The sequence below is a fragment of the Bos mutus genome, chromosome 5, assembly GCF_027580195.1.
Source record: "Bos mutus isolate GX-2022 chromosome 5, NWIPB_WYAK_1.1, whole genome shotgun sequence".
NCBI lineage: Eukaryota > Metazoa > Chordata > Mammalia > Artiodactyla > Bovidae > Bos > Bos mutus.
This window is the reverse complement of record NC_091621.1, coordinates 15,416,156-15,442,758: the sequence shown is the minus strand read 5'-3', so window position 1 is coordinate 15,442,758 and position 26,603 is coordinate 15,416,156. Positions and strand designations below refer to the sequence as shown.

Here is a 26,603-nt window from a genome sequence, read left to right as displayed (position 1 = left end):
TTCTTTTTTTTTGCCTTGGCATCCCCATTCGGCATGCAGGATCTTAGTTCCCTGGCCAGGGATCGAACCCGCCTTCCCTGCAGTGGAAGCCAAGTCCCAACCACTAAACTGCCATGGAAGTCCCATCCATTCCATTTTAATGTCATTAGTATTCTTGTCTCTGAGAGGGCCTCTTACCATGTCTCCATTTCTTGGCCAGGCCCGTCCGTTCTGCACAAATTTTCCTTGGTTCTGTCGTTTCTTTGGACCCCCATCAGCAAATTTGCAAAGCAAGGGATCGGATGGGGCTGCCGAGAGAGAAAACAGACAGGCAGCTGAGTCCCACCTCACTTAGCCCATTCACTCATGCAAAAAGCCTCCAGAATCTTCACAGAAGTCATAACCTGTGGCCTCTCAGCCTGATTCCCAGATGCCTCACCTGGTACTCCAGGGGGTGTCTTAATATATTTTCCATTAAAGTGGGTGATGATGGCTTCACACTTCTCTGTGGACTCCATCCTAAGGAGCACAAGAGGAGTTAGGGTCTAGCTTCTCCAGGATCTATACCCTCCCTACATTTAAAGAGAAAGCTCTTAAGTTCCCAGCCCCACAAATGCTCCAAAAATTGTCAACTACAGAAACAGAGCTTCCTCCACACAAATTCAAGGCATCTTAGAGAAGAAACCCCAGCTTCTGATGAAGGTTTTTCTCAACTGGTTCCTCTAGGGATCCTGAAAGGAATAATGGGGGTCTGCAAGCTATGAATATTCCAAAGAAGATACTGATTGATGGATCTAGTATTCAGTATTGTGCCTGGTTCCTAAATAAGAATACAATAAACAGTGGCTGTTACCATTATTTTTTATTACAAAATTCCTAATGGAAACTTTCCTAGGTTTTTTCGCTCTGTTTGCATAATCTTACTTTCCTGACCAGGGATTGAACCCAAGTCACAACAATGAAAAGACTGAGTCCTAACCACTGCACCACCAGGGAATTTCCCTGTTCCTTCACTCTGATAAAACTGTACAAGCTAAGAATTTGCCAATATTTATTTTTTTGCTCTGGCCATACTTATAAAGGTCTATTAGCTACCAATAACTTCCTTAAGATTTCATGAGTCAGGGGAGGGAGGCTTATTAGGAGTGTGAGGTAAGCAGATACAAATTACTATATGTAAAACAGATAAACAGTGTCGTACTGTAGAACACAGGAAACTATGTTCAGTATCCTGTAATAAACCATAATGGAAAGGAATATGAAAAAGATACACATGTGTATATGCACACATATCACAATAAACTGTGGAAAATTCTGAAAGAGATGGGAATACCAGACCAGCTGATCTGCCTCTTGAGAAATTTGTATATAGGTCAGGAAGCAACAGTTAGAACTGGACATGGAATAACAGACTGGTTCCAAATAGGAAAAGGAGTACGTCAAGGCTGTATATTGTCACCCTGCTTATTTAACTTATATGCAGAGTACATCATGAGAAATGCTGGACTGGAAGAAACACAAGCTGGAATCAAGATTGCCGGGAGAAATATCAATAACCTCAGATATGCAGATGACACCACCCTTATGGCAGAAAGTGAAGAGGAACTCAAAAGCCTCTTGATGAAAAGGGAGAGTGAAAAAGTTGGCTTAAAGCTCAACATTCAGAAAACGAAGATCATGGCATCCGGTCCCATCACTTCATGGGAAATAGACGGGGAAACAGTGGAAACAGTGTCAGACTTTATTTTTTTGGGCTCCAAGATCACTGCAGATGGTGAGTGCAGCCATGAAATTAAAAGACGCTTACTCCTTGGAAGGAAGGTTATGACCAACCTAGATACCATATTCAAAAGCAGAGACATTACTTTGCCAACAAAGGTTCGTCTAGTCAAGGCTATGATTTTTCCTGTGGTCATGTATGGATGTGAGAGTTGGACTGTGAAGAAGGCTGAGAGCCGAAGAATTGATGCTTTTGAACTGTGGTGTTGGAGAAGACTCTTGAGAGTCCCTTGGACTGCAAGGGGATCCAACCAGTCCATTCTGAAGGAGATCAGCCCTGGGATTTCTTTGGAGGGAATGACGCTAAAGCTGAAACTCCAGTACTTTGGCCACCTCATGCGAAGAGTTGACTCACTGGAAAAGACTCTGATGCTGGGAGGGATTGCGGGCAGGAGGAGAAGGGGACGACAGAGAATGAGATGGCTGGATGGCATCACTGACTCAATGGACGTGAGTCTCAGTGAACTCCAGGAGGTGGTGATGGACGGGGAGGCCTGGCATGTTGCGATTCATGGGATCGCAAAGAGTCGGACACGACTGAGCGACTGATCTGATCTGATCTGATATGAAAAATACATAAACCACTTTGCTGTACACCTGAAACTAACACCACGTTGTAATTCAACTATACTTCAATTATTTTTTAAATGCGGAAAAAAGATTTCCTGAGTCTGTAGGAAGAAAGAGTATTAAGACAGGGTTTATGGTGACAGAACAATGTTAGAAGCTACGCAGCTAAAGTATCTTGTTGGGAAAAGAGAAAATGAGGAAGGAATTAGTGGTGCCTGTTCACCACTCACAGGCTCTGTGAGTCAGAACATGCACCAAAGTCCTCCGGACTCATTCCTCATTTCTGCTTCAAATCTCCATCTACCTTACCATACAGCGCTCAAATGAGATAATGTGTATAAACATGTTCTATAAATTATATGAAGATCTACATAAGACAGGGTACAGTATTTTCCCCCTTTTCCACAGTTAAAGTAAGTCAGTATATTTTCTATGCCAATAACCACTAAAGATCTGAACAATCTCCATGTTGGCAGTTACTAGAAAAAGACCTTAAATGGAATCTTCTAGTGAAAAGCATGCTGAGCATTCTAGAGCAAACAGTGTTTAGTTGGGTTACTCCTATTCTTGAGTCTTTCAAAAGGGTGACAGGCATGTAGGGTTTTAAAAGAATCACTTTCAGGAATTCAACTTCCTCATAAACTCTTTCCTGAATGATCAAGGCTGAGGTCCCCTTTCACAACTACTCCACTCAGCTTACTTTAGACTCATCCCAAAGCTCAACAGGAAGCACAGAGGACTGAGTTACAAAAATTGTTTTTTTAAGTTACATGTTTCCAATTCTTCCTTCCCACAAAGCTAAAGGACTCAACAAGTTGTCAATTGACAATTAAAAATGTCAGTTTTGATGACAGATCACCCTGGTTCTTGGCATATAATTCAGAAAGAACTCAAAGAATTCCTATTTTAGCAAAACTCTTTCCATTCCCATTTACTTATTTATGTGAACAAGGAAATAAAACACAAATAGAACTGACACTAAATTTTGTCTTGTTACAGTAATAAACAATGTTCACTGATGGCTACATGATTTAATTACAAAAATCTAAAAGAAGCACTTCAAATAAAATTTATTTCATATAAAACAATTTTGTATCAACATTTTAAAATATTTATGTTGTTTGGGGCAACTGTGAACTATTTATAAAGATAATTTCCATATGGATTAATGCATAATGATTCAGAGCCACAATAAAAAAATTAATTTATGTTCTTGTTGCAGAGAAGTATAGCAGAATGATCCAAACAAAGACTTTCAACTATAAAAATATTTTAAAAACTAAAATACAATTCTGTAGGGAAATAAGATGGCAATACAAAATCAAGAGAAAAAGGAATACTATAAGAATCATTTAAGGGTTGTAACTTAAAGAAATGCCCCATGTATTTTTGAAATGATTTTGTGTATTAAATTGCTACATTTAGATTTCATTTGGATATATTTTAAAATAGTATGACAGTTTTATTTAGACTAACATAGTCTAAATTATTATTAACATTATGTAAATATTGTTAACATAATATTTATAATTTGCAGGAAAATATACTTTGCAAAAATCTAAATGTATGAAGAAAATCTGAAGTTATTAATGTAGAAACATACAAGAGATTTCATGGCTTTTCAAGACTTCAAAGCCATAGCTCCTAAACTGGGCTTTGAGGCACCCTGGGTCATTGTGATGAGCTCACAGAGGCAAAGCAAGGGATACTTTAACTTTCTGAATAAAATACAGCAACACTAATTGGCTATTTATCGTAAAGACTACTAACTCTAAATAGTTCAATATTTCTACAATCTGGTTTTTCAGTAGTTGCTATGACAAAAGCAAGTACCATAAGAAAACCAACATGTAACAGAAAATGAGGGTGTCCTTGTTCAGTAGGATTCCAAGGTTTGAGAACTGTGCAGTGTCCAACAGGCCACATCCATTGAAAGGATAGTTATTTAAGAATGAGATAAAAATATTTTTTCAATGTATTTTTCAAATAACTACAAAGTTGTTAAAATATTAAACATTTTTTGAATGTTTAGAATAGTTACTTGATACATTAAACTGTTAAGTATTTCTTTTGGTCTAGGGCAAAAAAAATTATCTGGACGAAATGGAGCTTCTGCTTTAAGAGAGTATGGGAGCAAAAAAAGTTTGATTACAAGCTTTAGAAATTTCCCTTTAGTTATACATGGGGTCACCAGCAGGTGGCGCCATCGAGATTGAGTAGGCTAGGGAAGAGGTCTTATTCCACGTTCCCAAGGTCTGAACCCTGCAGAGTAAAGCAGTGTTCTTGGACCAGAGAAGATATTAAAAAAGAAAAAAGGACTTTCAGATTACTTAGTCCAGGTCTTTTCAAACTTTTTAGAAAGGCATCAGAATCTCCTTTCAAGCAAAATCTTAAAATAAATAAAAACCATTTCCTAGGTGGGCTAGGGAAAGCTGAAGCCCTACAACAGTGACACTAAGCTCCAAAGAAGGCGCCCTGGAAAACTCTACAGCTCGAGCAAACACCTTCGAAAGATGGTACCGATGATCCCACCTGCAGGGCAGCAGAGATGACACAGAGGTAAATAAGACTTTTGGACTCAGTGGGAGGGTGGGATGATTTCAGAAAAAAGCACTGAAACATCGGAGAAGGCGATGGCACCCCACTCCAGTACTCTTGCCTGGAAAATCCCATGGACAGAGGAGCCTGGTTGGCTATAGTCCATGGGGTCACTAAGAGTTGGACACGACTGAGCGATTTCACCTTCCCTTTTCACTTTCATGCACTGGAGAAGGAAATGGCAACCCACTCCAGTGTACTTGCCTGGAGAATCCCAGGGACGGAGGAGCCTGGTGGGCTGCCGTCTATGGGGTCGCACAGAGTTGGACACGACTGAAGCGACTTAGCAGCAGTGGCAGCACTGAAACATACACATTACCATATGAAAACTAGGTGACCAGTGCTGGTTAGATGCATGAAGCAGGGCGCCCAAAGCCAGTGCTCTGGGACAACCTGGAGAGGATAGGGTGGGGACGGAGGTGGGAGGGGGGTTCAGGATGGGGGGGACACATGTATACCTATGGCTGATTCATGTTGATGTATGGCAAAAACCATCACAATACTGTAATTATCCTCCAATTAAAATAAATTAATTTTTTTAAAAAGAAAATCACTCATCTAAACCTCTGCTTCACAGGGTAACCAAGGCTCATAAAGGTCTGATATCACACGGGCAGTTAGTGGTAGAGCTGGATGGAGAATTTAAGGCTCTCAACAGATCTGGAAAGGTAGACCAGATCTTCCATCTAATCCTGCCTATCTTGAAGCCACAAGGGCAATGGCTCTCCTCTATCACCCACTCCTGAGACCTTGGGCAAATCACTTCATATTGAGAACTTTGGTTTTCTTTTCCATAAATAGAGAATTAATATTTATTTCAACAACATTATAAGGAACTATACTCCAACTTTTTTAATTAAAAAACTACATAAGTAAAAACTCAAACTGTATAGTTAAAATTGAATTTCATTTCATTTACTGTCAATAAAATTTATTTTTTTTAATAAAAAAATATTTATTTCATAGAGTAAATGAGATAAGACAGACAGAGGTTCGCTCAGTCATGCCTGACTCTTTGCAACTCCATAGACTGTAGCCTGACAGGCTCTTCTGTCCATGGAATTCTCCAAGCAATACTGGAATCGGTTGCCATTCCCTTCTCCAGGGGAGAAGGGATTGAACCTGGGTCTCCTGCATTGCAGGCAGATTCTGAGTCACCAGGGAAGCCCAAATGAGATAACAGGATGAGAAATACTCAGGAAACTAGAACAGGATACAGAATTATAATCTTTTATTCTGCTTAGTTCTAGATCAAAGGAACAAAGGCTAAAGTAACAGGAAATAGTGGCAAAAGCACAAAGATTTGAGAGCAAACAGTTTTTTGAGTATTGTGACCTATAATTAAATGAACTTTTGATTGACTGTCAAGAACTTTTGGCCAGTATTTTGGTCCTGGGGGCAGGACACAGACTTTTTGATGACCTTCTGTGTGACATTCTTTATTAACGTCATCATCTGCCACTCTTGGCATCCCTCACCTGGCAAAGCCAACCCCTCTGCTGGTCCCACTGGTGTCTCGAAGGATTCTAGTGGAGATAACCTGGCCAAAGGGCTTCAGCATTCCCTCCAGTTCTTGCTCATCCATTGACAGCGGGAGGTTTGAGATGTACAAATTCGTGGGGTCCTGCTCCTGTTGCTATGGAAATAAAAGTGAAAAAATGAATTTCATATCTCTTAACCCTCTCCCACCCTTAGCCGTTATTCGCAAAATGACATTTCAGAAAAGAGAGAGGAAGAAGGGACAACTGAACAAAGAGAATCTTAGCAACTATTTGTAACACCTAGTCCCAATACCATGGGTTATGCATCATATATTGAGTCTAGGCCAAAAACCCCACAGATCTACTATTTCTAGCACTGTACGAGCCCGAGCCCGTAAGACAAGTCAGGGACGAAGTTTTGGGCTGTCGCTTTAAGAACCAGGCAGAGCAGTACTCCTCTCTCCCAGCCGGCAGCCTGTCCCAGAGGCTGGATTCTCCTGGACTGCCTCGCTTCCAGGGTTGGATTGTTTTGAGTAATCTCCCTTCCCCCTCTTCCGGCCACAGCAGACTCCTCTTAGTAGCAGGAATGTCTGTACACTCCCTGATGGAGGGCACGCTGGAAGAAGAGAGAAGGGAAGTGCTGGGGGCTACACCAAGAGCCAGATGTACAGCACACGGGGTCACCCCAGAAGTTCCAGTCTCACAGGAAGTCTGAAGTCACTCCAATGTCAGAGGGGTTTTCTCCACAAAGAGGTGGGAGAGCACCTCCAGGGGGCAGACTCTGTAAAATGGCAACAACTTCCCAGGGTGGTGCTGCTAAGAATTTAAGCAGTCACTCTGCCCCAGACAGCGGGTCAGCTGCAACCTTACTCCCTCTTCTGCCTTTCCTTTCAGGGCTTTCTTTTTCTTCAACCATTACAGGAAAGGATGGCTGGCAGGCAGGCCTGCTGCATCAGCCCCTCTCAGGTATTCACAATGACCTTAGAAAGGCAAGAGGGTAACTCCACCTAAGAGAAGAGGGAAAAGTCTCTAGCTTTCTAGTAGCCTAAATGACAGACGGGAGAAAGGAAGGGATAGTTTCCTTTCTCTCTGTGGTGTCTATACCCCCAACACCCTACATATCACCCACCCCACCCCAGCCCGTTCCTACAGGGAACAGTGCTGGGAGGTGGAAAGCATTGTTCTGAACTTTGGAGTTGCACAACTGGCTTCTTCAGAGAATGCTGCAAAAATACCACGAGCTGTTTGGTAGGGAAGTGGGACGAGGGTGGAGAAAGGCAAACAGCTGGAGGAAGGGAAGACGCCTCTGGACCCTCTTGCCTGCTTATAATACTTGATGAGAGGAAGAGAGTTAACAGAGCTACCTGCCATGGGTTCTGAACACCACCTTCCTCTAGCAGCAGAGGCACTCAGTGGGGCCCTGGTTGAGACTAGATATAGACAAAACGCACTGCAGAAAGCCCTTGCCCTTCAACCACGTGGCTCTTAAGTCCTCTGGACACCTTGGAGTCCTTCAATCTAACTACCTAACTACCACCTCTCAGAGGAACAGACATGGGGTAGTACCCTTACCTTTGCCATCTGCGCTTGTACACCACTGGCCTTCAGTGCTGTAACTGCTTTCTGTGCTGCTGAAGGACTGTCGAAGTCCACAAAGCCATAGCCTGGAACAGGGAAACAGAGTCACTGGGAGGCAGGAGGTGTAAGGGAGGTAGGAGGCCCCGGCTTTTCAGGAAACAGAGGAAGAGTTTCGACCCACATAATAGAAGTGGCAGGGAGGAAGAGAGATTAAGAGGCTTCAGGTGGTTTTCCATGGGCTCCCCAAACCCTGTGAGATTTGGTCTACTTTATAGCTAAGAATGCCAAGGGCCATGAGGTCTTTGTGGTATCCTTGCCTTCTTCCCTCTCGCCTAAGAAAAACCCAAGGTTTCAACAACTAGGCTCCTCTAGTAACTCACGGCCCCCCTCTATTTCCAAAAGAACTCCCTCCTCTTTTGTAGTCACATCCCAGAAATGCTAGGCATGTAGGAAATACAGCCTCTCCACTGCAGATAGCCAGCCACCTGCTGTAAGAAGCCCCTCCTCACCCCAGCGTCCAGCCCCTTCCCTCTTTCCCTCTCCACCTAGAGCTGCTCAAAACCCCAACAAAATTAAGCTGTCCCATGTACACCAACACAAGACATTTACAGTGCTCTGCTAAGTAGAAATAGTCTCACGTGCTCGTATCTACCATCCAATCCAGGGGAGCATGACACAAAGGCGCAGTCAAAGGACTCAAAGGCACTCTGTGCAGGATTCTAGCCTTGGGTCCCCCAAACAGCACTTTTAGCTCAAACTCTCTGGTCACCAAAGAATCTACATACCTACCTGACTTTCAAGCCTGAACCCCTGAGAGACGCCACCCTGGTAGTGGAAACCAGGGGCCTGAAGCAGGGAGGGATGGAGGCAAGCGAGGGCCTCACCTGCAGCTCTTCTCCACCAGCAGGAATAGCTGTACTCTCACCTTTGCACTTGTTTGTGGTCTTGTCCAGGATGGCCTTAGTGGAGACAATCTTGCCGTATCTAAGGGAGAAGAATATGCAAAGTGATAATCTGGGGGCAGGGGTTTAGACAAGGACAGAGACTGCGACATCTAGAGGAATCCATGCCCTGTCTTCACTCCCACTAGGAAAAACTGTCATGCTCAATCCTTAGCAATAAGAACAAATGAATTTAAAATGTCACACTTCTCATATAAACCTATTCCCCAAAGGCATCTACAAGAAGTAAGGTAACTGTAGTCCCTACACTGTCAACACATTTCTCTCTTCTCCCCCAAATAAGACTCAGATACCAGTTAGAAAGAGACTACTGTCTTTTTGGGGGGAAAGAAGCTTGGTGACATCCATTCATCAGTGTGCAAGGGCAGAGCTCTGGCAAGAATTCCCTGAAGACTAAAAGTAATCCTTGATATTACTTATCTTCCTTTGGACAAACAGCATTTCTCCCATGAAAATCTATTTCTCTTCTCTAATGTCCCACTCCTCACTCTTCGACTGGCCCCCTGACTGAAGGTCAACTTAAGCCAAACTGCATTTATTCAAATCCTGATTCTGCCACTTAGCTATGTGTGATCTTGGACAAGTCATTTAATCTTTCTGTGCCTCAGACTCACCATCTGTAAAATGGAGAAAAGATTGTTGGGGAATATGAAATGAGATCATGAATACAAAGCACCAATGTCTACCAAAAAACACCTGAACACTGTTAATGGCTATTATTATAACATTATATCCAAAGGACCTCAACATTTAACCAAATGGCTCTCTTTTGGGCTTTAGTGTCTAAGACTTCTTTCTCTTTTCGGCTGTGCCATGTGGCTTATGGAATTTTAGTTCCCCAACTAGGGACTGATTCCAGGGCCCTGGCAGTGAGAATGCCAAGTCCTAATCACTGGACTGACAAGGAATTCCCTGATTTCTACCTGTCAAGATTTCAGTGTGTTAGGGAGTGGGACTGGGCATTAGATTAAATGCAACAGCTGTGTTAAGAAAATTACCCAAAACTTGATAAGGCAGAATAAGGATTTCACCTTCTTTCAATGTCACTCTGGAACATTGTTTACAAGGCCCATTCAAGGTATATTCTATTATCTAGAAGGATGTTTCTTTAGGTTGCTATTTATTACTGATGAGGCTCAGATTTTATGAAGATACATATTAACTTGTAGATTTTTATCTAGTAGAGATACAAGTAATTTTTGTCCATTAGAAAAGATAATCCCAAAGGTTACTGTTTTACTGTCCTAAAGGGTATGAAGCACTTTTCTCTGTAACCTAGTAATCTTATTTACTTTCTTCCTTCAGTACCTATCGATACTCAGTCTCTCAAATGCTCTTTGAACTCATTTTACCATTCTGCTAGTTCCCTCATTAATGAGTAAAGTAAATATTGGCATAGGCTCACCTATATTTGTAGGAGAGTTATATTCTTCAACCTTTTAAAATTATACTTTAGCCATGTGGGGTCCTGTGGAGTTCCCCAAACTTGTGAACAGTGGAGTACCACTGTTCCGGGATATATTAGAAGTGTTCTACTAGAAAGAAATCTCTACATTCTACTCCAGGAGGGTGAACCATATTAGAGAGACAGAAAAGAAAATCACTAACAAAGTCAGGAGTATAAAATTTAACTGGAAAACAGTTGGCAGGGACTGAATTACCTGAAACAAGGATTTTTTTCTACTTTTCCTCCCATTCCATCCCTAAAGAACAGATGATGATTGATGTAGTTGCTTTGCTCCTTGACAACCCCTGACTGTTCTAGTGGGGCTCTGTGACCCTCGGATTAGACAGAATAAGCCAAGTAGGGCCCTGGAGGCTAGAATAGATGTGATCCTAACCCTCTGGGCTGCATACTTGGATTCTTTCCCAAATTTAGGCAAGAGAAGGGATGAGGGAGACTGTGAGCTTGAGAACACACATGCTGCTATCTCCACCCAGGCCCTAGGGTGGGGCTCACTGTGGTCTGAGCAGCCTGAGACTCTGAGCTCAGAGTTTCCACTGCAGCTGGCAACAGCTGGATCGTGCTGCTTCCTCCGTGGAAGGAGCCCTCCAAGAGAGAACCGGGAGTTCCAGTTCCAGACTCCACGCCTCTCTTTCCTGCCCACCAGGGCTTAGGATCCAGCGTACTTCCCCTACAACCTAGAGAGATAGCTGGGACAAAGGCAGGAAGTCCTTCTATGCATGGGAAACACCATTCACAGAGAGGTTTATCTCCCAGCTCACATGCCTGTGAGGGTTCCACCCACCTGCTCTTCTCAGCTTCCCTTTCGTCATAACTCATCTAGCACCTATTTTTTTTCTGCCGCACTCCTACGTATGGTCCCCTCCTGGGCTCCTTACTCCCATCCTATATGCTCCCATCCTTATTATTCTCATCCCTCAGACACAACAGAAGGTAAGGCAACTATCGGTAAGGACAAAATGAGCCTTAAAGTAGAGTAAAGCAGAACTGAGTTTTTCCTCTGTCTTGTGGAGTCACAGAATTGATTTTTGTAGCACACTATATTTAGTCCAAGAAACAAAGGGTAGAGAAATCAAGGAACTAGATTGATACAGTACTCTCTTCCTTCATATGCTAAGTCACTTTAGTCATGTCCGACTCTTTGCAACCCCATGGACTGTAGCCTGCCAGGCTCCTCTGTCCATAGGGATTCTCCAGGCAAGAAGACTGGAGTGGGTTGCTATGCTCTCCTCCAGGGGATCTTCCCAACCCAGGGATCAAACCCACGTCTCTTATGTCTCCTAAAGATATTTTGGCCACTTTCTATTCCCTCAAAAAATTACTAGTCCTAGACTAAGTCCCCTAAGTTCATTTAAATATCTTTCTAACAAGGTAAGCTGAGGTAAAGGATCCAGTGTTATACACATATCCAGCCTTTAGAGACTGATTCTGTGCAGCTTGGTGCAAAGAGAATTCCAAAACCACAGCTTCAGAAGACTAAGGGATTTACAGAGTACCTCTGAGGCCTCATACATTCTGGGGGAAGGATGTTCAGCCTCTCCAGGATTTGGGACAGCTGGCACACGCATACACTGTTATGGGAGTTTGTGTCAGTTTGACCACTTCAGAAAATTGTTTACTAGTATCTACAAAAGCTGAACAAATGTATACCCTATAATTTAGCAATTTTACTCCTAGTAACACACATGTATATACACATGCAACAAAAGTCTTGCTCAGATTCATAGCAGCACTATTCATATCTGTAACTGTCACATACTGGAAACCAACCCCATATCTAGCAACAGTAGAACAAGTAAATAAACTGTGCTATATTCCTATGATGGAATTCTAGAGAGCAAGAAGAATGGACAAAGTTTTGCTACAAGCAACAATGTGGATGCATTTCACAAACAACACTGAGAAAAAGAAACTAGACATAAAATGGTATGTGCTATATCATTATATTTATAAGAAGTTCAAACAAGCCACATTAATCATTCAGAGGTCAAGCAGTAGATACCTTTGAGGGTAGGAGAGAGATTGTCACAGGGACGTGGGCTTCTGAAGAGCTGATAATGTTCCATTGATCTGCGTTACAAGGGACTCTTACAAGGATGTGTTCACTTTATGAAAATTCACTGTTCTGTAAGCACTTATGATTTGTACACTTTTCTGTATGCTTGTTATACTTCAACAGTTTTAAACAATGGTAAATTTAGGAACTTCCCTGGTGGCCCAGAAGTTAAGAATCCACCTTCCAATGCAGGTGACGTGGCTTTGATCCCTAGTAGGGGAACTAAGATCCCACATGCCTCACAGCAACTAAGCCTGAGTGCTGCAACCACTGAACCCACAGGCCACAACTAGAGAACCCGTGCTGCAACTAAAGACCCCGTGCGCTGCAATGAAGATCCTGCTTGCCGCAACTAAGACCTGGCACACCCAAATAAACAAACTCGAAATAAATTTCTCCTTCTCTGTTAGTACTCCCATCCTACCAGCCTCCAATCACTCCCCCATATAAATGATCTGAAACACATATTTTTCTGCTACATAGAATTGAGCTGGCATCTCTGCATGCGTGCAATTTTTCCGGCTTTCCTAACTGGGCTAATTCCATGGTAGTTATCTCTACCTCATGACTCAAGTCTATCCAAAAGGACCCCTAAGATCTTTAGGGAGTAAATACCAGTTGACAACTCTTTCTTCATATTCTTCTTTATCCACTAGCTTGAGGGCCCCTCTGGGTCCCTGGAAATATCTCTAGCAGCAGAAACTCTCCTAAGAGCATAATTCAATTTAGTCCCACTTTTTTCTATCCTCACTGCCAACTCTATCTTCTGATCAATATCTTCAGAGATATTGAGCATTTCTATTCAAGGTGTAAGGACAGAAATCTTTCCACTAAGACCATCAGTTCTGGATACATGCTGGAAACAAACTCATATACTAACTAGGCTTTCCAGGTCAGCCTGATCTGGCTTTTTTCTGAGAAACACATGAAAGTTTTATATATTGGCAGTGCATAGAATTTCTTTCAGAGGGGTTGCTGAGAAACCTTGTGAAAATAGGGGTAAAAGCAAAATAATACTGCATTTCAGGATAAGAGTATCTGGTAAGAAGCCAGCATCACCAAATCTGTACTGTCCCTGGAAACCTATCCACGTGTGCCCCAACTTACGACTGACACAACTTCACTAGGTCCTGGTCAGTAGTGCTTGGCTGCAATCCCCGGATGTAGAGGTTGGTCTTACTCAGCTGGTCATGTGCAGAGCTCCCACTGCTGCTGTTAGGGGTACTGCTGCTTGGACTAGGTGGTGCCATTTGCTGAGACAACGACACATATGGCTGCGGGGAGACACGAAGAGCAAAAGGTCAGAAAAATCACACACTTAGATGCTCAGGAGTGAGGAAGATCTTGGCCCTTGGAAAGAATGATTCCAAACTCGAACAGCAATGAAGTCATAGAAGAGTTTTTTAAAAAATGAAGGAAAAAAAAAAAAAAAAAACCTAGAAGAATTCTTCTCTGAATAAGAAAATATTTAACTGTCCTTTCACGGAAAATGAGAGGTCAAAATATGTTTGCTAAAGGTTTAGAAAAAAGATACTTTGTGATAGAGAAGTGTTCTTTCTTACTATATAGATGCTGGAAATACAAGTGATGTATGCCTCTTAAGTAAACTGTGTAATGAGACAAGATTAATAAAAATCTAAGTTCTATTCAAAAATGACAGGGAGGAACTAGTAATTTATCAAATCAAGAAGGTATAGAAACGCTGAACACAGATTATTCATAGAGCTGTAGAACAGGAAAACTGCAAAATACTTGTAAGAGTTTGAAAATTATTATACACTTGGACAAATAAAATGAAATACTAATTATCGTGCCAGGTAGTAAAAAATGACATTTTTCACTCTGCTAATAGGGGTTTAGTCGTAAGTTCTTTACTTATTTAAACCTTTATTTTAAAGGTTTAAATATGAATGAATACTAGATAAAGTATGGGTAAGGAAATCCAACATTTGGGATGAAACATCTGTAATCTTTCACTATTGATACCAGGACAGGCAACCTGACTCTGCTACGCTTTGGGGGTCCTTCTGTTAGAGAAAAACTACCAGGTTGACTAGAACATGGATTCATTCTTTCCAGGCATATTTTATATCCTAATGCTCTAATCAAGCTTCTAGCGTATACAAATATATGTTTCATAATACTCTAAATTTGCATTTGTTAGTTACTAAGTCATGTCCGACTCTTTTGCAATCCTATGGACTGTAGCCTGCCAGGCTTCTCTCTCCATGGGATTTTCCAGGCAAGAATACTGGAGTGGGCTGCCATTTCCTCCTCCAGGGGACCTTCCCAACCCCAGGGATCAAACCCTAGTCTCCTGCATTGCAGGCAGATTCTTTACTGTTGAGCCACTGAGGAAGCCCCCAGATTTGCATAACTACCTATAATGTGGTACACTTTACTATATCATACTCAAATTCCAGTTCTCCCTTGGCTTAAAGCACTTTACAGTACAAATCTATTTGGAATTACTTTCCTATAAAATGCCAGCTTCATCTCCAGGGTTTCCCCCACCTGCTTTTCTTTGGTGGCGGTGGCAGTAAGAGACTGGAGTGGTAACAAGAAAAAGAGATACATAAATATAAAAGAGGGGAAACCTTCCCCCAAATAATCTTAATGTAATATGTGCCTCTTATATTTCATGCCTCTGATCTTTAGAAAACTCTTAAAAATCTTTGCTCAGGCTAAATATGTTGAAGCAAGTATTTCCCTATTTCTGTCATTAAAAAATGTGCAAATACACATTTGTATCCACTTGCAAATACACTGTTCACTCCTTAGCTCCATACTACAGCGAAGAAGAAACTCAATACCACATTCTGGAATGGCCCAAAGACTCATGACCTACTGCACCTCCTGATATACCCTATCTATTTCCTATCCCTGTTCCCCTCTTTTTGCCAGCACTCATACTAGGATTTTCCATACAAAACAATCCACATGCTGGCAGAATATGAATTATGATTCCTCTGTGGTGGCAGTGACAGTCAGCAAGTGCAGGGCAAAGCATGTGTATTTTTTAAGCAACTTTCAGACAAGACAAAAACAGGGCAAATAAACCTAAAAGTCATACATCCAGTGCTAGAAATGGCAGTACTTAAGAACAATGTTGAAATCGCCAGTAAATTAGTAGATATGTAATAATAATCAAATACTAGGTGTCAAGACCTCCCCCATTGTCACTACTATGGTAAGTGCACCGTCTGATTTAGAGGCAAGAAGATTATGACCTATATTCTAATCATGAGTGCTTCTGAGTTCAGAATAAGAAGATCACTGCTAGAGGTCATTTGCTAAGACATCCTTTCCTCTTAGCTCAGAAAGCCAAGCTGATGCTTCTAAATATAAGATTCTAGGGAACTCCCTGGAGGTCTAGCGATTAGGGCTCAGTGTTTTCACTGCTGGGGCTGGGTTCAATCTCTGGTTGGGGAACTAAGATCCTGCAAGCTGACGGTGTGCAGCACCCTCACGCCCCGGCAACCAACCAGGATGAGAGTCTGGGGCTGGGGATGACGGTGGTGCCGGCAGTACAGTGGCAGCAGAAGCAACTCTAGTAGCATCGTATCAGGTACCAAGCACAAGCCCATGAGATCACCCATCTCAGTCAGAGTTCATCTGTGCCCTTTCCCAATGTGAGAGAACATTCCTAAGAGGAACTATCAATGATACTAGGACTGTCCAAAGAAGAACCAAGGGTTACTGAGGAAAGAAAGAAATCGAAAACAAATTACTGGTTTGCTACCATGGGTATAATCTTGGTTTTAACAGTAAGGTCTTAGGCATAATCTAAAAATATGACTTAGTCATTAATTAAAAAAAAAAAGGCCAGAAAAACTCCTAGAAAAAAAATGTAGTTCAGAAAAAAAATTTTTTTTTCTCTCTTGCTGTTCCCAAATAGCTTCTGAAACTGCTATGCAGGTTTGGCTCCAAAGAGAAAAAAGAAAAATACTCTCTTTTCAAGAGAATTTATGAAATAAAATTGAGCAAGCCTCTTAAGTAAAGCTTATTTGGCTTCCCAAAAGAAACTATTTGGAGAGAGAATACTAACTAAAGTAAACTAATGATCCACGTTTACCTATATATGTAAAAGAGAAAAGGGTGATACATATGAGAGTCCAGAGGACTGAGATATTTTTACTGGGGGTGGGAAGGGTAGGGTAGAACTGTCTTCTTTGTCTCCTCCTTGTCTGAAATAGTCCTCTGAGGCCACTGGTCCTCTGTCAGGGCCTAAGCTAGAAAATGAAGAGCAAGATTTGAACTCTTTAAAGCAAGGACCCTCACATTTGGCCTAGGATCTTAAGACAACTGGGATGGTATTAAACTTGCCTTTAGAAATAAAGGGTGTAGCAAAGAAATATGTAAAGTTATTCCATAGAAGAGGGGAGGCATGAGCCATGTTATGAAGGAGATTTAATTCCGGAAGTGACTGGGAAACATTACTAAGTTTATTATAAGCTGAGAAATGACATGATATCATATATTTAAGAAAGTTGACACTGGCTGTATAATCCCAGCTGGTTCAGAGGGGTAGGAGATCAAAGGTAGTGAGACTAATTAGGAGACATTAGACACGAAGGGAGGTCAGGGAAAAAATAGAAGTTAAATTCAAACTTGCAGGGGTGGGCCTGTGCGGCGCGGGGCTGGAACCTGTGGGATATCCACGCGGCCTGAGCCATGGCTGACAGGGGCAAACACCTCAGGCCGGGATCTCCTGCAGCAGTGCCTGCACGCCGGGCTGCAAGTACGCCAGGCCGAGTGGGTGGAGGTTCAGAGAGGATTAGTGATCTAGTGTGCTTTTTCAAGGGCGCTGATAAAGAACTTCTTCCCAAAATGTTTAATACACTGTTAAACTTGAAATTAAGTGAAACAGAAAATGGCAAGCACGTCTCTATACTGGATCTACCTGGCAACATTCTTATCATCCTCAAGCCACCGTTGGTGGGAGAGAGAAAGGAAGAAGCATGCAGCATCACTGTAACTCTGGAAAAGAAGAGGGGTTAGAACTTGATTCCCATTTGTGAATCTCTGTAAAAAGAATCAGCTGCTAATAGCAAGTGTGCTGAAGCTGGGGTTGTGGCGGACATGGCACTTACGGCAACAGGCAGGCGTTACTGTACACACACCTAACTGAGTTTTGAAGTTTCTACAGTCGTAATTAGATTCCCTAGCCCCTTCTTCTTGAGCACACTAATCTGAAGCATTTTTAGTTAAGAAAATCCTGGGTCCCATCCATAACTCTGCAGCCTCCTAATTGGATGAGCTTGCCAGTCACCTAAATTCTGGATCTCAGTCACCTTCCATCCCACTTTCCTCTACACTGACACTCAAAAATTCCTTCTCTTCACTTTATGGTCACTGATAAGAACATGGAAATGTTCCGAGAGAGCTGTATTTAAGCATTTTGCAATGAATCATTTTGTACAATCAAGAAAAATATATTTCTTATGCCCTCAAATGTATGTAGTATGTAATAAAAATAACTGTGTTAAAACTAGGTAAAACCCAGTACAAACCAATTACAATTTTGTAAAATGTTTTAATATTTCATATTTCCATATTTTGAATGAAAGAATATGCAATTTACTATTCCTTCTAATACTATGAAAATGTAATGCAGAAATATTGTACATTTTAATATTACTTTCCAAGGATATCCAAGTGCTTTAAATTATTTTAGGAATCTTTAGTTGATATAGGAACAGGGAATGGGGGACTAAAAGTTGTTTTGTTTAATATTCTGGGTTAATATTCTGTTTCTCAGTTTTTTACCAAGAGTGTATGTCACATTATCTGTCTTTCGTTTTTAAAAGTTACTGTTTCATTAAACTAGTGTTCATAAATGGAATTACTTGGAAAAAAATTCAAACTTGCAGAATTTGAAGTGATCTGCTTGATGCATATATGTGAATGCTTTTAGAATAAATACTGGTTAATTTTATTCATTTAATAAACATTTAAATACCTTAGAAATACTACACAGGGAAGGCCTGAAAAGCGTAGTCGTTAAGTGTTGGAGAGACTTAAAATTTGATTTTTTAGCTAAAAGTGAACACAGCACCTTAGAGATGCAGGCTTACGGAGTAGGTATTAATGCTTTTAGAAAGTTCTAATATTGCACTAATTCCTGGGAAATGGAATAAATTCAGTTGTGATCCCTAAAGACGGGAGACAATCTCAGGGCAAGGACTTTATGGCTTTGGATCTTCCCAGTGAAACTCAGATACCTATGGGCAACGGGTTACCAAGGCAAAATAGAGAACACTGGCTGGACTGCAAAGGTGAACTGACGGAATGCAAATGCCAGAGAACAGCAAATTTAAGGTTGGCAGGAGACCAGAATCTCTCAGTAAAACGTGTGTGGGAACACCAGCATGGGAAGGACTTGGTTGCTTCCAAGAGAGACCACTCCCCTTGCAGAGTGAATGGCCACACATGGGAGCTGAAAGAAGGCAGAGAAGGGAGGACAAATGAGCTAATGGATACAGAGTACTGAATACAGGGCTAGGCACACAGCAAGCACAAACTCAGTTACAGTTATGCTTTTAGAAGTTGGAATTGTTTTAAAAAATGAAGTTGTTCTATAATTAAAGGATAAAATCCTTTCTTTCAGAATATAGATAACTCACCCAAATTGAGCTATTATCTGTCTTCAGAGACTTGATGCTTCCCCTAGCAGTTCTTAAGGATCCAGGAAAACTCTGGAGAGATGTTTTTATGGAAAGCGCATGAAGACATATGAGGTTAGGAGGCAGGCAGTGAGTGGGTCCTAACCATCTTGAGAACTACCTCTCTCTGACCACCTTGATAGTTACTTATGTCTAGATTATAAAACAATTCCTTCTGTTTTGTTTTTCTTTTACTAAGCCTGAGACCTTTAAGATAAAATATCGAAAAGACTTTAATTTCTTAAAGACTGATGGGATTAAAGATTGGTGGGGTGGTATTTAAAGGATGATTAGAGAACTATGTTGTAAAAATATCCTGTAAGAATCTCTGGGGCATGATAATCTGGGGAAGGGCTTATAGCATGGGGATAAAGAAATATATAACTCCTTCATCTTCATCCAGAAAAAGAAAAAGCAAACTCCCCTCTTCCTGTAGCAGGAACTTTATGTTTCCTGTCTTGCTGAGTTACAGGAAACCAGGAGACAAGAGTGTGTCTTCCTTCTGCTCTCTTGCAAGAGATCACAATGGTAGCAGAGATTCAAAGCCTACTTCCCAATCACTAAGTTTTCATCAGATCTTTAAGAGAATGATCCACTCAGATGAGTTACTTGCTAATTAAAATCTAATGCAAGTAAAACACTGTCTTTATTCTGAAAATAAGGTTCTCAGATCAACTGTTCACTTTGCCTGGTTTAAGAAAATTCACAAACCCTGTATCCATTCATTTGCTATCAAAGTCATCCCCATCCTGAGCCCTTAACTTTATTATCACCAGAGCCAGAGAAAACTCCACCCCAAGTCTAGTGCCCAGCTAAGTTCCAGGCACAGAATATATGCATGGATATTTACTAAAAGGAGTAAAACAAATTTAGGGGGTTTGCTAATAGTAACTGTGTATCACCTTAATAAGATAAGTCTCACAGATACAAAATTCAGTGGCCTGACATCAAAATTCCTATTACAATATGGATATTGATGTTCCACAAGACAAGTTTCTGGAACCAGTGGTCTCTGGGACATGTAACACATCTGATCATTTTTATCTAAAAATACATTATTTCCTGAGTTCTCTCATTTCTCCTAATAAAGTCCACTTTCCCTACAAAGTATCAATCTTCCTAATATTCACTCATGAGGCCCTTTGCATTATTTGAATCATTCAATAAATATATGAATGCCGAATATGTGTAAGCTCTGCTTGATGCAGTGGGGACTCACAGGTGAATAAGTGTATAAGTGAAATATTTCATAATAAATTTAAACACATACCCATAAGAAGCCATTGGGATTCCCTGGTGGCTCAGAGGTTAAAGGGTCTGCCTACAATGCAGGAGACCTGAGTTCGATCCCTGGGTCGGGAAGATGCCCTGGAGAAGAAAATGGCAACCCACTCCACTATTTTTACCTGGAAAATCCCATGGACAGAGGAGCCTGGAAGGCTACAGTCCATAGGGTCACAAAGAGTCAGACACGAGTGAGTGACTTCACTTTCACAAGAAGCCACTAAGTAATTCACAAACCAGAGCATACAGCCTAGATAACTAGCAGAACAAAATGTGTGTGCTTTTTATGGGGATCCAAGAAAAATGGTATGAGAACATGAAAGAAAAAACAATTCCTGAGGGAAAAGTTTCTCAAAGAAAATGTTTTGGGTTTTACCTTGAAAAATGAGTAGGAGGGTAAACTTTTAAAAGGGAGCCATAGGGAAAATCAAACCAAAATCATAATGAGATACAACTTCATATCCACTAGAATGGCTATAATAAAAAGATTATGGCTTTAATCAAAAGTAACTTTGATGGCTACAATAAAAAATAACAAGTGTTGGTGAGGCTGTGAAGAAACTGGAACCCTTGTACACTACTGGTGGGGATGTAAAATGATGCAGCTGCTCTGGAAGACAGTTTGGCCATTCCTAAAATAATTAAACACAGAGTTATCACATGACTCATCAATTCCATTCCTACGTATGTACCCAAGAGAACTGAAAACATGTGTCCAACACAAAACCTGTACAAGAATTTCGTAGCAGCATCATCATAGCCCAAAGTGAACACAAATGTCTATCAACTGATAAATGGGTGAATAAAATGTGGTACATCCACATATGAGCCTATTAGTCATTAAGAAGGAAAGAAATACAGATACATGCTATGATGTGAACCTTGAAAACATGCTAAGTGAAAGAAGGCAATCACAAAATACCACCAATTATATGATTCCATTTATATGAAGTGTGTAGAACAGATAGTCTTTAGAAACAGAAAGTAGATGAGTGATTACCTATGGCTAGGAGAGGGCGATAATGAAAGCACTGGGAAGTGATGGCTGTGTGAGTGAGGTTTCTTTGGGGGGTTGGTACCGAAAATGCCCTAAAAGTATGGTAATGGATGCATGATTCTGCAAATATACAAAAAGCCACTGAATTGTACCATTTAAATGGGTGAATTGCACACCATGGGAATTTTATCTCAACAAAGCTGTTACAAAAATTTCACAGAGAGACGTCCCCAGTGGTCCAGTGGTTAAGAATCTGCCTGCCAATGAAGGGGACACGAGTTCGATCCCGTCTGGTAAGATCCCACATGCCTTGAAGCAGCTACGCCCGTGCACTCGAGCCTGTACGCTAGAGTCCGGGAGCCACAACTACTGAAAGCCCACACTCCACAACAAGAGAACCCACTGCAATGAGAAGCCTGCGCACCGCACCTGGAGAGCAGCCCCTGCTCACCACAACCAGAGAAAGCCCATGCACAGCAACAAAGTTCCAGCACAGTCAAACAAAGAAGTGAATAATTTAAAAAAAAATTTCATAGAGATGGGTGGAGAGGAGAGGACATTCCAACCACTGAAAACATCCTACAGGCTAGCATGACCTAGCACAGGACTCAGCTTAAGTTGGCATCACCCTACTTCATTTACAGGTAGAGAAGTCTTAAAATTAACATACTTTATTGAAATTCAAGTAAAAATATGAATTAGACATTACATCATATCAGAACAAAAAAGGAGTATTTTCAATAATCCTTCCTTCTGGAAAAAAAGAAAACAGTAACATTAAAAACAAAATGGGGGGCTTCCCTGTTGGCTCAGTGGTAGAGAATCCACTTGACAATGCAGGAGACACAGGTTCGATCCCTGATTCAGGAGGACCCCAAATGCCAAGAAGCAACTAAGGCTGTGCACCACAACTACTGAGCCTGTGCTCCAGAGCCCAGGAGCCACAGCTGCTGAGGCCACATGCTGCAACTAACAAGCCCATTGGCCCTAGAGACCGTGCCGGTGCCCTGCAACAAGAGAGGCCAAACTACGAGAAGCCCGTGCAGAACAACTAGAGGGTAGGGTAGCCCCTGCTCGCCACATCGAGAGAAAGCCCTTGCAGCAACGAAGAACCAGCACAGCCAAAAATGAATAAATAAAATTATCAAAAGACAATAACAACAGAAAGGTTGCTCTGCAACATGCAGAGCCAAAGCCAGAGAACCCACACCACAGATCTGTGCAACATACCTGGTCTTAAAACATGACTCTCAGCACTTCCACTACGTCCTCTCAGCTCAAGTAAGCCTGACACCTCCAGCTCATCTCTTCCCCACTTCTCTTTCACGGCTCTTACCGCTATAACAGTAATCTGTTTTCCACATTCCTTTAATGCCAGGGGGAGTTACTCACATTCATACCAGGCGATACTCAAAAACGAGATCTTAGGTATAAAATCGACATTTTCAAACCCTAAGTCAAAATAACTAAAGAATCCTCAGTTAATAAAACAATCAAACTTATTGCCCAGGGATCCATCCATTCGCCCTTCCAGATCTGCCTGCCACTCCTGTCCACCTTGCTTTGTGGCTAGGAAGCTGACCATAAAGAGTGTATGAACAGGCTCCCTTGTCCTGTGGATTCCAGTTGGGTTTGGTGAACCAGATACACACCAGCAGGATATCAAAGGGCAGGAGGAGGAGGAGATCAGAATATTTCTTTTCCTAGCTCCTTCCCCTGCCAGAATACCATGATTTGACTGCATACTGCTACTGGCGCCCAAAGTTCTCTCCATACAGCTACTCTTAGATTCTGGCAATCTCCCTCAGTTCCTTCCCCTTTTAGATCTAGAGTAACACAGGCTCTGTAATTGCTGGCCATAGGGTACTCTGCTCGCTCTCACTGGTTTCCCTAAGTCTCTTTGTAAATAGTCCCTTTATTACATCTTTCTCAAATTATTCTGCTTGGGTATGCCATCTGTTTCCTTTTGGGACCCTGAATGATGAACAAACCATTCTACCTTAAAGACTCAGGTGCAAGGGGATACGTACGTACTCAGAAACTCTTAAGAAAAACTCTGCTTTCTTCAAGATGGAAAAAGAACCTCCTCACTCCTCTAGGCACATGATGCAGAATTTTGTACTATATCTTTTTGTCTGACAATTAAACAGTATCTTAAGTCCTATAACATTTATGATTTCATTTGCTCTTCCCAACAACTCTGTGAAGTAGAGCAGGGAATATGTTATTAGTTTCCTTCTAAAACTTAGAAACTGAGTCTTAATTTTATTTCAACATTCCCTTTGGTATGTCACTTCACTTTTTATTAAGCAGAACCAAGTAATGGAAACCCTAAGACTGACAGTATCCAAACCGGTGCAGAGAGCTGAGTAAAACAGTTCTTACATGACCCTACCTCCTTTCGTCTCCCTTCTGGGAAGAGGACAGTTCTAAGTTCCCTGGGAATAGGTAATGTCGAGTCCAAAGTAGAACATTTAAGAAACAGAGCATTTGAACCGTGACCCAAATAAGTTAAGAGTAAAACCTACATAAGACTGGTGCTTACATAGACTGACCAGAGCAAGAGCCCTCAACTGAAATATGTGGACAGTTCTATGGGGGCACAGCCCTTTCTGGCAGCAAAAGCCCATGCCTGTATCCCAAGGAATAACTAACTATGCCATCAGTGTGTAGGTACATGTCAGTGCGGCAACATCTCATATGGACCAGGAAACACAGACAAAAAGTTTCATTTCCAGGACAGGAAAATGAGCTTTGAAGGTTAAGCAGCTTGTCTGAACATGACAACCAACTGCTTAGGCAGAACATGGCTGGGACACAACTGAGTCCCCATGGAGTGTGACTCTGCATAACAAAATCCCTCCACTATTCAGCCTAGCTAGTGGGTCAGCTGTTCAGGAGGAGATATGGCCGAAGAAGGAACTACAAAGTGGAAAAGGGTAACAGAGCTTGCAGAGAGGTGTATGTGGCTCTCTTCCACAAAACGGTTGCCTTAGAGAAGATGAAGGAAAAGATAATGTCTGCCTAGAGTTTATTCTGTCCTCCCTTGTCTTTTATCCTATTTTCATCACTTGACACAATTTCATTTTGGTAAGACGTACAGAGATCACAAACCCTTAGAAGTTAGGAAACACCAGCATCCTCTTCTTCACCCTTATACTACCCACAGAAAGAATTCTTAGATTGGTAGATTAAGGTTCTGGTTTCATCAAGGCCTAAAATCTCAAAGTCATGAAAATATTCTGTTCCTGTGGTCATTAGAGAAATATTTTTGTTTCACCAAACAATAAATACTGGCAACACTACACATTTGAAGGAAGTAGCCTAGCCCAAGAATATGAAAGGTATACGTGCCTAGTCTATCTTCAGATCAAAATAAAACGTATATATGCAACCACCTAGCCCCCCATGAACTATATCAAGTTTAATCTTTATCTATGCTTATTTTTAAAAATCACAAAGGACTTTGGAAATAATTTTTCAAAGTTTGATATAATATACATAGAACTATCTCTAGAAAGATACACAAGAAGCAGTTAATAATGATGGCCACTAGAAAGACAAACTAGGTATATGGAGGATGGATTGAAAACAGACTTTTTATTTGTTTCCTTTATACTTGTTTGAATCTTTTATATTTTATAACAAGTCCATACATCTATTATCTATTTAAAAACAAAGTCTCTTAAAGTCTGACATACTTTTTTTTAAAAAACTAGGGTAGAATGTTAAAACACTTGAGTCCATACAGCCTGACCACTGGACCCACACTCTCATAGTTTCTAACATACCTTGAATCTCAAAAAAGACAGTGATCTGAGTAGAACTCGTCCTCAGGAAAGTGTTAACCTAGTTTATCCAATTCATGGTTTAAATCACAATTGGGAATGAGGCAGAAGTTGGAGGTAAGGAGTGGAAGTAAGGACTGGTTGCCAAAGTAAGAACTGAAAACCAAAAGCCAATTATAAACAAAGGGATAAGGTCTCCAAAAGAAGAAGAGAAACTCCTGTAAGTTCTATCTAGTTCCTGGATAGTAATGTGGAGGTTCTGTAAGAATTTTTGTAAGATCTAGTACCCATATCCACATAAAGACTTTATTTACAGAACAGCCACAGTATGCTTAATCCATTAACAATACAGAAAAAGGGGAAATCCCTATTCTTTTAGGGTGATTTACTAAAACAAAACAGCTATTTTCCTCTCTCCTTATTACAAAATAGCTTTGATAGAACTTACAGAGCAGAATCTCAGGTTCCTGCTTACTTTTGTTATCCTTTAGAGGTGAAAGAAAATTTAGAATGAGAATAACAGACTTATAGTTTAGAGGCAACCCTCTACTGCCCCTCACTTCTTCTCTTTTTCTAGTCTCCATCCTCTCTTATCTTACTCCTCTCCATTCTTCTTCCATTTTCTTCCCTTCCTCTGTATCTTTGCTTAGGCTTACTCCTGACAGTTGCGTTCAGTGGTGTCCTTAATTAACAACTAGCCGGTTATTAATACAATATCAGCATTCCTCTTCTTCACCCTTGTACTACCCACGATCCCACTACTAGGCATATACCCTGAGGAAGCCAACACTGAAAAAGACACAAGTACCCCTATGTTCACTGCAACACTATTTACAATATGGAAGCAAGCTAGATATCTATCTACAGATGAATGGATAAAGAAGCTGTTGTGTATACATGCAATGGAATATTACTCAGCCATAAAAAGGAATGCATTTGAGTCAGTTCTGATGAGGTGGATGAACCTAGACCCTATTATACAGAATGAAGTGTCTCAGAAAGAAAAACAAATATCATATACTAACACATATATGTGGAATCTAGAAAGATGGTACTGATGAAATTATTTGCAGGGGAACAATGGAGACACGACACAAAGAACAGACTTATGGACATGAGGGTGGGAGAGGGAGGAAGGAAAGAGTGGAAAAGTATGGAGAGAGTAACGTGGAAACAAATATTACCATATGAAAGATAGATAGCCAATGGGAATTTGCTGTACGACTCAGGGAACTCAAACTGGGGCTCTGTAACAACCTAGAGGGGTGGTATGGGGAGGGAGGAGGAAAGGAGGGTCAAGAAAGAGGGGACATATGTATACCTATGGCTGATTCATGTTGATGTTTGGCAGAAACCGACACCATACTGTAAAGCAATTATCCTTCCATTTAAAATAAATAA

General features: G+C 41.2%; 1 protein-coding gene across 4 annotated transcripts in view; it reads right to left on the bottom strand.

Annotated features, from left to right (window-relative positions):
* RBMS2 (RNA binding motif single stranded interacting protein 2) overlaps positions 1-26,603 on the bottom strand; it is an 83,944-nt gene that overhangs the window by 37,518 nt on the left and 19,823 nt on the right. For all 4 annotated transcript variants that reach the window (XM_070370423.1, XM_070370424.1, XM_005903445.3 and 1 more), the window contains 6 exons: positions 13,576-13,742; positions 8,911-8,969; positions 7,980-8,071; positions 6,405-6,562; positions 419-498; positions 178-287 (listed from right to left, as the gene is read on the bottom strand). In XM_070370423.1, the coding sequence (XP_070226524.1) occupies positions 178-287; positions 419-498; positions 6,405-6,562; positions 7,980-8,071; positions 8,911-8,969; positions 13,576-13,742 (666 nt within the window). The remainder of the gene's footprint in view (positions 1-177; positions 288-418; positions 499-6,404; positions 6,563-7,979; positions 8,072-8,910; positions 8,970-13,575; positions 13,743-26,603) is intronic.